The sequence below is a fragment of the Mastacembelus armatus genome, chromosome 22 (genome assembly GCF_900324485.2).
Source record: "Mastacembelus armatus chromosome 22, fMasArm1.2, whole genome shotgun sequence".
NCBI lineage: Eukaryota > Metazoa > Chordata > Actinopteri > Synbranchiformes > Mastacembelidae > Mastacembelus > Mastacembelus armatus.
The window spans coordinates 14,080,446-14,093,123 of record NC_046654.1 but is presented as its reverse complement, the minus strand read 5'-3'; the positions used below and the strand labels follow the sequence as shown (position 1 = coordinate 14,093,123).

At 40.7% G+C, this 12,678-nt stretch overlaps 1 protein-coding gene across 1 annotated transcript; it reads right to left on the bottom strand.

Moving 5' to 3' along the window:
• Nucleotides 1-10,618: 10,618 nt before the first annotated feature.
• nkx2.2a (NK2 homeobox 2a) lies at nt 10,619-12,355 on the bottom strand. The gene is made up of 2 exons (XM_026307534.1): nt 11,902-12,355; nt 10,619-11,175 (listed from the first exon to the last, which is right to left on the bottom strand). Exons 1-2 carry the CDS (start codon nt 12,164-12,166, stop codon nt 10,619-10,621), a joined length of 822 nt encoding a protein of 273 aa, XP_026163319.1. The 5' UTR covers nt 12,167-12,355.
• Nucleotides 12,356-12,678: the final 323 nt, after the last annotated feature.

The window sequence follows — 12,678 nt, the reverse complement described above, 5'->3', positions numbered from 1 at the left end:
GCTCTAAATGATTCAGATATTGGAGGATGATATTAGAGGAACAACAAACAATTGTTAAAAAACAAAAGAAGAAGAAAAAAGATGTACCTTGCACACTCAAGTGTGTGTAAAAATAACAGCGAAGAGCCCCCCATCAAATACACTTGAGGCATTTTTGCCCAAATGTGGACGGTGAACTTTGTCCCTGTTCACTTACAGTATTTTTAAAGTGCACCAGGAAGCAGTCTCTTACTCTCCAGTATGAACAGGAGGAATGACTAGAGCGAGCAGAAACAGTTTCAGCTGCTCTTAGGGGAACCTGGCTTTTTGAAGTTGGAAACCTATGATGTAATGTTTTATTGCCATTTAAGTCGTACCTAAGCTTTCCTAATCCTCCAAACCCCTCTTTTATTTTGTAATGCCAAAGAACTTTTACATTAACACACACTAACACACTAAAACATGTTAAAATGGGATACTAATGAAGTAGTACTAATTAATAAGTAGATACATCATGCACCAAATGCAGCAGTACTTTTGTTCGTCAGTAGCTGGTCTGAAGAGATTTCCAGTTTCCCAGTAATAATCTCGTTCACATGTGGACAGTGGAGACGAAAGACTTGTGTCTCTGAGCTGTCAGCTGTGTTATCACAGTCCCCTGCAGCTTCTGAGGCTTAAGTGTCTTGCTCAAGAGCACCTCGGTGGAAAATGTTTTCTTTCTCTGGTGTTTCCAGCTCATCCTGGGATTTGAACCACTCATTCTTACTCATCTGGGACAGCCCCAATTCACATATCAAAATAAAAGTTTCAAAATAACCGTGGTTTTACAGTGTGGATTTTAAATTTACTGCAGTTTCGTCTTTCCTGCAACTGCTGCACCACACCAGTCTTCACTTCCTAAAGTAACCCACAGAGCTGCACCATATTCTCCTCTGTGTTCACAGACATTTTCTGGAACTCCTACTTATTACTTTAATAATCCTAATATCAGGTTTTTACTGATTTTAAGTAGCGAGCGTGAATTGTTTGTTTTTAAATGTGTGCACCTCAATAATTCAGATGAATAAATATCTGATGTGTTCAGTAGAATAAACCAGTGAAGGTACTGGCTGACAGCACACTAAAAAATCCACTTTAGGGAATACTGCACTGACAGCACCACATGAAAACACATACATCTTCTTATACAGTATATAAGTATATACACATTTTACACCTGCAGTCATATTGAATGAATGAAATGAAATGAATGAATGAAAATAAAAAGTGTGCTGTCTGATGTACCTTGTGGCTGACTACTGCACATACTGTTTTAAACAACAGCAATACATTATGTATTTGATATTTTTATGTGACATATAATGTTGTATTCATTCTTTTCATTCTTCTAGTGAATGTTACAAAGTAGTGATTATGAAAATCATACACCTACCGCAAAAAAAACACAATTATGTTATCATTTATTTAATTGAACTGATCTATTCCATTTTATTTATAGACTCCACTTTAAAACAACAAACTCTGACCATAATACAGAGACATTAAAATACATTTAGCTCACAGTACACAGAAACACCATGATGTTCATTTACATTTGTGAAAACTCAAAAGTAAAAGAAATGGCAACAGCAAAGGAAAACCTGAAATTAGGCCAGAGATGTTCATAAATGCAACCCCCCCCCCCACCAAAAAAAAAACAAAACAAAACATGTGAATCTACCACTCTACATTTGTGGCTGATAAAAAGAGACTTTGAAGTACTGACATGGCATTTGTTTTTGGTGTTTGTGAGGAGGCCTGCACCTATTCTGTACTAACTGTAAATGAAAAATCATGACTCCCAGATATTAGTTTCTCATGAATGCTCCTGTTCCAGTTGTCTTAGTTCTGATGCCCCTCGGTGCTGCTCAGCTGATTGGACAACATCAGTGACTGTTTCATTTAACTTCCATGGAAATGATTTTCATCCCTTATGCTAATGCTAAACAATCCCAAAGAACAGGAGGCTAACTGGACACTGTTAAATGCCACTGCATTCCTTTTGGGTAACATGTTCAGCATATGACATCTCTGATTATGAAAGATAAATAAGTTTATTATTAAGACTCAATACACAATACAATAAAAGTTTGTCATATTGAAATACTGTACCTAGTCAGCAAAACAAGTCAACAAAAATTGTCATAGAGAAGCTTTTTTTATTTATTTATTTCACACCCAGTGCAGTTTTTGCTGAAACACATTATAAATTCACCACAGGGCACAAGTGCACAAACACATGCCAGATACAACTTGCTGCACATATTTTACATCCTCTTTAAACAGGAAGTTAATTAGGCAACTTGAATTGGTAAAACACGTTGCTGCCACAATGCTGCTCTTTGATGGTCACGCGTGTTGACTGAAGCATGACTGGAACAGATGACGGCTGGTTGTTATCAGGGCTCAAAGCCCCAGGATCCATTTGCAGTGTTGGCATCTCAAGCACCTCATGTTCATCCTCTGAAGAAGGTGAGACAATCCATTAAGTGAAAGGCATAAACACTCAACTCTGGGAACCTGATTGTTGGCGCTGTACCCCATCCAGCCCATCTGACTGCAGCGGACTGTGGGTTTTACACAAGACAATTCAAGTCCTGAGGTGGAACATTGAGAAAGAGAAGACAAGGGGAAATAAGACCATATGGCAATTTGCATATTATAACAGAAAAGCACAACTTTTAATGGAAGAACTCTGAAATGTAACAGACAGAGGGCTCTGAGCTGAATAGCCTCTAAATATTAATCGTGATAGAAAATATTCATAAAGCTAAATATCTAACCTATAGATTTAGTATATTAAATGAAAACTTTGCATGTCATATTTGGCCACATGACAAGTTTGTCACTGCAACCGTATATTGATCAATTTTATGTGGCCCAGTCCATCACAGGGCCACATAGAGACAAACAACCTCACACACTCACACTCACTCCTATGGGCAATTTAGAGTCACCAATCAACCTGACATACATGTTTTTGGACTGTGGGAGGAAACCAGAGTACCTGGAGAAAACCCACACAAGCACAGGGAGAACATGCAAACTCCTCACAGAAAGGAGAAGAACCCACGAGCTTCTTGTTGTGAGGTGCTAACCACTCAGCCACCATGCTGCCCGACTTATAATATACTAATATTATAATATTTATATTTTTTCACAAGTATAAACCTCGTGAAATGTCCCTTTTACATCATGTTATATTTAAATTAAGTGTTTAATGTAAACATTACATCATTGTATGGTATTGCAGCAATAAAACAGACTTGAACACAGTCTGAATAACTTTTCAAAATTTTTTAAAACTAAAAAAATGTAAACTTCTCAGCTGACTTTCCAGGTCATGGCATGAAACAAATTCATCGCCAGCATATTTGTCCAACTTCTTCCTTTTTCCAAGCAAACAGGTGAAGGTATAATATATATGTTTTTGTCAGTATTACCTCACCCTTAAGAGCAAGAGGTCGCTGAATTAAACAAGTCTGCTTGAGACACATGTAGTTTTTAATAGCTCTCAAAACACATTCCTCCATCCCTGACTGTCAGAGAAATAAACAGGTTAGAGTGTAGCAATGTGTAAAATGCTTGTTTTGTTTGCAGTCCATGCCCATATCCATGTTTCTTATATCCACTGTTACATAAATATTTAATGATGCTATGAAGAACATTGTACAATTAGTTTGTGCCCTTTATTATGAGATTCTTGACAGATAATGCTCAATATAAAAACTCAGGTTGTTTTGTAGTCCTTTATTTGATTCATCATATAGATTACATTTTCACATGTAGTGTAAGTATAGATATGGAGTAAAGTACCTGGGAAAAAAAACTTTGTCTGTCTGAGCTCTCCATCGGCTCGGCCTGATGGTCTCCGAGTGTCTCGGCAGACTCTACTCTTTTCCTAATCTTAACATTTAGCCAAGTCAAGGACCTTGATGCTCACTCCTTCTTTCACAGACGCCTCCAGACTGGCTGCTGGTCAGCTGCAGTGCTTTCAACGAAAACCTACTACGACCACATTTTGAGAACTGCACTGTCAGCATCTTCCACAGTAAAAAACCCTGCTGCATGTTTTGTCTTGTCTGAGGAAGCAAGAATTAAATTCCCATCCATTTATTTCACTGCTGATAGGCTATAGCCCTTTAAAGTTAAATATTACGTTCAGGATGCAAATATTCAGGGAAATGTCACATTGGATTTTTGACAAAGTGTGCTGCTTAGTCCTACCTCAACTTAACCTCACATTCACACTGATACAGAACCAAAAAGGGGCTAATAATGCTGCACATTTCCTTACACCCCTGACAAATAAAGTTAGAAAAAATGACCTTACATGGAGCCAAGGACACTTAAGAAATGGGGCTTGGCATTTTCTCTCAGCCAGAAAAAGAAGCTTTGGTAAAAGTGAGAGTGATAATGCTTGTAGCAAGTAGCTGCAGAGACATTTTTACAAATATCTTTATCTATCTATCTATCTATCTATCTATCTATCTATCTATCTATCTATCTATCTATCTATCTATCTATCTATCTATCTATCTATCTATCTATCTATCTCGCTCTACGTATATACATACATATATGTATATATATATATATATATATATATATATAAGTATAGCGAGAGAGAGAGATAGATCTCCATGTCATGCTGTATGGAAAGAGAGAAAGAGAGAGAGGTTTATAGATATGCATCTTAGTTTGTGTTTATTTTGCCAGACATGTGCAAATAATTCAAATGATACATGTCATACAGATGTGGAATATGAGGTATAAATACTGCATGACACACTGTTACAAGGCTACATTTTATTTTCTTATTTAAATCCCCAATCAATGCAAACCATACTGCCAAATGAACAAGAAGAACTGGTTGTATAGGATCCCTCCAGACGAGGTCATGGATTGTAAGCAGATGGAGCAGTTCATTATTGTAAGCAATTAGTCCATGAATTGAACACGTTAAATTTCAGAAATACAATGAAATGCTACTCATTTGTCAGGGAATAAATAGACTTGTTGCAGATATATAATGCCTTGATTTTCTGTGTTTACCTCAGTTTGGGTGACTATTCTTGCTTCCAATTTGAATTCAGTTTAAGTAAAACATCGTCATAATAATAATCCCGTAATACGTCATATATGAACCCAACATTACAGAAGCTGAAGATGCTGCATGGATTTTTTTTCTCTTTTTACTTCCACAAAAAACTGTCGTCAAACTGCAGCTCTTCTGATTCTTCCTTGTTTAACCCACAGACATTAGTCTGTGTGTGTGTGTGTGTGTGTGTGTGTGTGTGTGTTTGTGTGAGGGTGCGTGTGTGTGTGTGTGTGTGTGTGTGTCTAACTTCAGAGCTCATAAGGTCCTTCTCATACAGATGGGAGGCTGGACTGAACAATACTCTGCAGAGGCTCAGTCCCACTGAGTAAACTTGTGAATTTGCATTGTGCATTCACTCAAGTTCGCACAACACTGTGGCACTGTGCACTCCTCCACCTGCACATGCACACACACACACACACACACACACACACACACACACTATACTGATTACACCAGCAATTAAAAACCTGAAATTAATCAGAGGTGATGTTTTTCTATATCTGTTGTTCTCTTTGCACAAATATTAAACACTTCATTTAAAATATTATTACCTGGATATGATTTTGCTGCTGCATTAGTGATGATGTGCGGCTTTGTTGCAAGATGTTCGTTCACTGTATATATTTTCCCCCTCCACACCAGCCTGATTAAAGTGGCCAAAATTCTTGCAGATTAACATTTCCTTTCGTCTTTTCTCATCCCTTTCCCTCACGTTCAGTACCCCTCCACCCCCTGCCTGTGCAGCTTTCTAACCCAATGAGGCCCCCTACAGGTGCAGACTCACTGATGCTGAACTGAGCAGGTGCATCAACATGGTAGCCTTTTATTTTGACGTCATCTGACCCATTTTAAAAGTGCTGCACTTATTTCTTGTCCGCCTGGGGAAAGGGCGGTGATGAGGCACTTTGCAGCCTGAAAAGTAAGTCCACACAACTGCAGGACACGATTTAACTAATACAAGCAGAGAGATTCTCGATATAATTGTCACTTCCCAGTATATTGTCTTTAAAGACAGACCCGCTGTTTGACTTTGTTACTGGGTGCTCTAAGAGGATTCCTTTTGTCGTAGTTTTTACTTGAAATTACATTTTACCAAAGAAAATGTTTTCCAGTGTGGAAATAACAATAATAAGGATTTGTTTTGTAATATTGCTGAGGACATTTGGCTCAGAGTCATCTGTGTTGAGAAGGACACTGACTGAGTTAAGACTTTCTTTAGAAAACGCTCACTTCAACGCCATTGTTCAGTGTCGCTGAAGTGAATCAGTCTGCACCACATTTGTCCCCCTGTCCTATTGCGCCACACCGTGGAAATCCACACTCTCTCCCTCCCGCACTCTCTCTCTCTCTCTCTCCCTCACTGCTTCACTGTTTGAAATGGAAACAGTGCTAATTGCCTGTGGGCTGTTTACGTTGAGTCTAGTTTGTTTTCAAGAGTGATGTGATTATGCTCTTAAGATCCGTAACAATGTCATAAACCGCAATCATGCACTTTAAAAGGCTGTCGGGTTTGCTGCGATGTCTGTTCATTTCAGCAGCCACACCATGACTGGGTGATCAGTGCTGCTGGAATTAGATCAAGTTGGCCTGTTAAGACATTTGCAGGTAAAAAAAAAAAAAAAAAAAAAAAACGCTGCATGACGCCAACTAAAGACCTCTGCTTCCATCTTGTGGCTGCTCGGCGCAACTATTCCTGCCTCCCTCCCTCCATCACCGCCTCTCTCTTTAATATCGGCACTGTGGCGAATCTAATCTGGATCTCCTTTAAGGCAATAAAACCCAGATAGCTTCCTTTCAATGAAAAGCGCCGCTTATTATAGCTTTGAAATCCTCGTTTATTTGGCGATGTGCATGATAGAGAAATGATTCATGTCGAGGTTCAAATGGGCAGGATGACGAAGATCCTTGGTGTCCCAAGTGCATATTTCCTCAAGTATTGTATTCCAAGGTATATAATAGTGTTATCCACGCAGGTTTGAACTATGGTGCACGCCAAGATGCTTGTTTTAATGTCGCGCTGCGTTATCCCTTGAAGCGGCCAAAAGCAATTTCCGATAAATCTAACCCTGTTGCCGAGCTGTTAGAGGGGCAGTGTAATTTTCTGGCGTGTTAATGACGATACAGCGGCGCAAAGCGAACACTGGTCACCGTAAAAGTTTTACCATAAAGGCTTTTACGCAGTTGACGTTTCTGTTTTGTTTCCGCTTTTAGGATAAACGCGACTATAAATGTGTTTGGCTCCACAATAAACCTGCAGGTGAAGAACAGGCTCGAGGTGCTTTAGATCCAGTTTTAAGGAGCTGTGACAAAAAAAATGGAAATGTATAACCTAATGCAAAAATATAGACATATAAAAGTGACCTAAAATAAAATGTGATATTTAGAAAATAGGCTAAAAGTCGAGCATATAATTCTTGGTGTTTGTAAAGGCAGTAAAACTGGGCGCGTAAACACCTGTCCAGATTTTGTTGCCATGGAAAAACATCTGTATCCTCCGGCATCCCCCTCACTTCACTGGATTCACCCCAAAATTACAACGCAAATAGCAGCGTCAACATTTGCCTCTTACATTAATCAGTGGTAGGCTGCTACATGCATATTTCTGCAACTGCTGCCGGCCTGAAACGCGCCTCGGCTCCCAGCACTGTGATGGAGTTAAACCCAGGAGAGGTTTTTTGTGAAATCCAACCTTTAACTGGTGCAGGATGGGCACTGTGGCCTATTTTTACACCTTACGCGGAAGTCCTTAAACTCTAAACGGGGGCGAATCGTGTCAAATATTTTTCCATGTCTCTTTAGAAATAGGCCTACGCATTCCAGCAGGACTCAAAGCAAACAAGGAAGAACACTGTCTGGTATTAAAAATAGTTGTTGCGCTGTTACGGGCCACTTTTTGGGACAGACAATAATCAGCCTTTCACTTTGGAGAATGGAGGGATAGAGGCAAAGGAGAATGAGAGGGCTGTTGTTGGCATAGCTCTATCAAGGAAGAAGGACTCCCTGTTATCCGTGAATGGGGCTTCTTTTTCTGACCAGAATAGATATAGCACGAATTTTTAATTCGTTTTTCTTTGAGAGACAACAATGCTTTGTTTGAACGCTCGATACAATTTGGGGTTTGTAAGAGATCTTTTTCTCCTTGTCCGAGCCCAGCTGCCCATATGGGATAAAACGTGTGCAGCAAAGATCACAATGGCACCGAGTGACAGGCAGGACAAAAAGCCCAAGGATACATCTCCCTGACTCTGGACAGCACCAAGAAACTCTGTCAGTCTCTCTATCTGCACTGTCTGCAGCCTCGGCCCTGCTGCTCGTTAACATGCACGCCTCTAACATGCTGCAAACCAGGCCTGGGCTTTTGTCTCTCTGCTGTGTTGTGCACTGTATTATGCAATGATAGAGTCACAAAACTGGCTCATCAGAGAGGAAAAATCTGAGGGCAAAGAATCTGGCCACACAAAAGTCTGCGTTTGCCTTTTACGCGTGAGTTTTAAAATCATTATTGAAGACTAGCTGAGTTTAAGTTGAATTTAAAAGAAACCAACTAGAGGTCGCAGACAGCCAGTCCTTTATCGCTGCCATTTATCAGCTCGCTTTATAATTCTCCTGACGCGCACTGCGTCTCACATCACATTTCTCCTCACAGCAGTTTCACGTTGTAACTCTGCGCTGTGGGCGACGCTGCTTATTTCTGGCTTCCCTTTGCTTTTATAGTCAATAAAATAACGCAAATAAAACCGCGGAGGTGCTGATTTGTTTGACCGACAAGCTCAACCAGTGGTGAGACACAAGCCCTTTCTGTCAGGGACAAATTGAGTCTGTGTCGCCCACAAAAGCAGTAGCCCCTTGAGACTCAATTCTGTAAATAATTAGCAAATCTGCCCAATTTAGCTGTTTGTTCAGTGATGATAGGGGCGACTCTAACATCTGTTGTGAGATTTTGGTCCCGGGACAAACAAAATGCATAGATTTTTCTACTAGGTTATCATATTTACCCAAGATATCGACTGGAGTCTGCTAATCCGCAGTGCGCTCCTTGCAGATCTCTAGGGAGCCAGTTGTGCCTTTTTTTTTTTTTTTTTGGTTCCACCTTAAAGAACACGGTGACTAACAGGGCAAAGTATATTTCTAATGCGGCAAATCACCGCTAAGACGTTATATGATCATATAAAAATGACTGTATTAGCTGGTTAAAGCCCCTGTCAGACGAGCGCAGTTTAGCTGGCCGCTGGTTAAACAAAGAAGACTGGTGAGTCATTGATTATTCCTGTTCTATTTGCAATTTAGCGCTTAACAAGACAACAAAACATTTATTGCATTAGACGATTTTTCTGTTCCCTCCACGGTCTCCCACTTTACAACCAAGGCCGGGAATGGTCAGGGATGCTGACAAAAAAAAAAAAAAAAAGAAAGGAGAGAGAGCTGTTGACTGAAAAGCTTCTTATGTGGAGAAGTACTCTTATATTAAGTAAGTGGATTTTAGTCCCATTTCACAAGTGACTTTAGGCTCTTTATTAGTGAGGTGTTCGGATTCAGAAAAAAATATTCTCCGGATTAAATTTGCCTCAAAAAAGAAAAGGACTGGAGTGCGCTGGAGATTTATTCCCACAGTCAAGCCCCATTCTATGTGTGGCTCAATATGATATTTAAGCGATGTCTTTTCAGAGGCGATCAAAACGAAACAACCCCTCATTTCAAAAACACAGCATTTTATTTTTTAAAAATTCGTATAAAAATGGATATTTAGTCAGTTACGGCGCGGCTGCACTATTTACACATGTGGCCTGACACGACAGTCATAGTGTTTAGCCAAAAATCACTGCCTCACTTTGTTTGAAGGTTAATTTGGAATATATATATATATATATATATATACATATATATATATATATATATATATATATATATATATATACACACACACACACACACACACACATATATATATATATATATATATATATATATATATATATATATATGTGTGTGTGTGTGTGTATGCAGTTTTACGCTCCACATAGTTGGAAACATGTGCCACAAAAATATTTATAGGAAATAAAAACAAAAGGAAAATAGCTGAAAAGTTGCCAGTGTTTATTCATGGCCATAAATATTTTTCGGTCCATAAAAGAAGCAAGAAATTAAAATTTCTATAATTATAAAGTGGTTCGTACGTGCTGATAACACGAGGGGACAAAAGAAAACAAAAGAGGAAAACATCTCTACAACCAACACACAACATACTTTACAAAAAATTTCACAAGAAGAGCATTGACATTCTTAATAAAATCTATAAGGGAGAGGTTTGGACCCAGTTCTCTTAACGAAAACATGTAAACACGGCGCACACATGAGCCCCGAATAAAAATGGTAGTATATATATGAGTCAAGCTGCAAAAATGAAAAGTCTTTTTGTTTTTGTGTTTTAATTTTTTTTTCTTTGCTTTGTGGTGGAACTCCCTATCGTGCATCCAAGCCAAGTCTCTATAATTTCTCTCACCAAGTCCACTGTTGCGTTTGCACCAAGTGATGTGCTGTGGGGAACTGTGGCGTGGCCGCGGCGCTGTACTGCGCGTTATACTGCATGTGTTGGAGTGACTGGGCACTATAAGCCGAGAAGGGGATCCCGGCCTGAAAAGTGGCCGCCAAGTCCTGAGCTTTAAGAGTGTGACAAGGCTTTCCATCCCTGACTAAGACGGGTACTGCCACCCGCCTGGGAGAAGGGAGATGGGTCACTTCCATACCTTTCTCGGCCCGGGCTCTCTTCATCTTATACCGGTGGTTCTGGAACCAGATCTTCACCTGGGTCGGGGTGAGGCGGATCAGGCTGGCCAGGTGCTCCCTCTCCGGGGCGGACAGGTACCTTTGCTGCCTGAAGCGGCGCTCCAGCTCGTAGGTCTGCGCCTTAGAAAACAACACCCTCCTTTTCCGCTTCTTGCCGGAGTCGCTGCCGCCGCTGCTGGAAGTTTCCTTGTCGTTGTCCGGCGATTCGTCGTCTGCGGACGGCTCCGGGGACTTGGCCGAGTCCTGAGAGCTGGCGGATAGACCATGCACTGCGGCAAGAAACGGGAGAAACACTGTCAAAATGTTATGTTGTGAAGTTCTCAGAGACATGTATCACAAGCACAGGCAATGTAGTCACCAATAAAAAGTTTGGACAGCTAATTGTTCCGCTGCGTAATAAGAGCAATAACCTGATAATGACTGAGTACTTGTCAAAACAGGAGAACAGAGATTTACACGATGCACGTCAGACTTCTAACACATAAACGCGACTTCATAATAAAACACAGGGGCCTTTGGGCTAATTTCGACACTTTGGCGTAATTTTTGAAGTGGGGAGAGCCCGGAAAAAAAAATAATTCTCCAGACCAAATCCTTGCAAGCAGAGCCGAGTTAGTGAAGCATTAAAATGAGCATTGTCTGCCTGCAACTCCCCACAGAATGCAGCCTTAGATTTCACACCGTGGTTACACTCCGAATCAACTTACAGCCCCCTTGTTTCTCCACGCCGCTTTATCTAGCAAAATTCAAAATACGATGCAAAGTGCACGGAGCCTAAACACTGAGTGCATTTTTTTTGAGCTGTGAACGCCTCAAGACGAGCACAAACAGTGCACGGTGCATAAAGATGAACGCTGCACGCCACCCAAGGGCATAGCCAGGGTGGAACAGGAGGCTGCGCGCCATCAATTATAGTTTAATGTAACCGCAAAGCTTGAAAATATAACACAAGTCTTTATCGACAACATCAACAAGGATTCTTAGACTCTACTTACATGAATATTGAATACTGTCCGTAGTAGCAAGCCATCGTGTGTAAGGATTGTCACTACTGTCATAAAAGGGGTTCTTTAAAGGCAGATTTTGAACGTTTTCTAGAGGACTTTGCACCAAAACTCCAGTGGTTTTTGTCGTGGACGTGGTCTCCGATCCCTCCGTGTCTTCCTCGGCTCCGGTGATAGATCCTTCTTCGTCATTTGTGTCAGGAAGGTCCAAAATGTCCTTTACAGAAAAGCCCGTCTTTGTGTTGGTCAACGACATATTCTGGTGGGGGGGGGAATATGCAGGGAAAAGTTGCTGCACCAGCTCTTCGGACAATCCGGCTGTTTTTGAAACAAACAAAAAAAGGAGATGTTTGAGGAAAAAACAGGACGAGTGAGAGTCGCTCTACGCTGAAGTACAGTCAGAGCAGCCACTGTGGATAACCATCGCCTGAGCGAGTAGCAGCGGATTCAGTCTCTGTAAGTCCAGGAAGGATGCCAAAGTGGCTGAAGTGCTATATGTGGCTCATGGATACTGTGCTACTGCTGGGTGCTAGAGGGAAATAAGCCATTACCTTGTCCGATCAGTCCATATAAGGTTGGTCTCAACACATGAACCTGCAGTGAAAAAGCATTAAAAAACGCGAAAGGTTGGCCACGTGTGGGCGGGTCTTAGGAGTCAAGTGGATGAAGACAGTGTTTGCAGATGTGAAATTGTGGGTTTTGGGGAGATCCGAGCCTCTACCATTGGTGCTTCAGAGCATGATGAGTGGTATAACGTGTCAATTAATT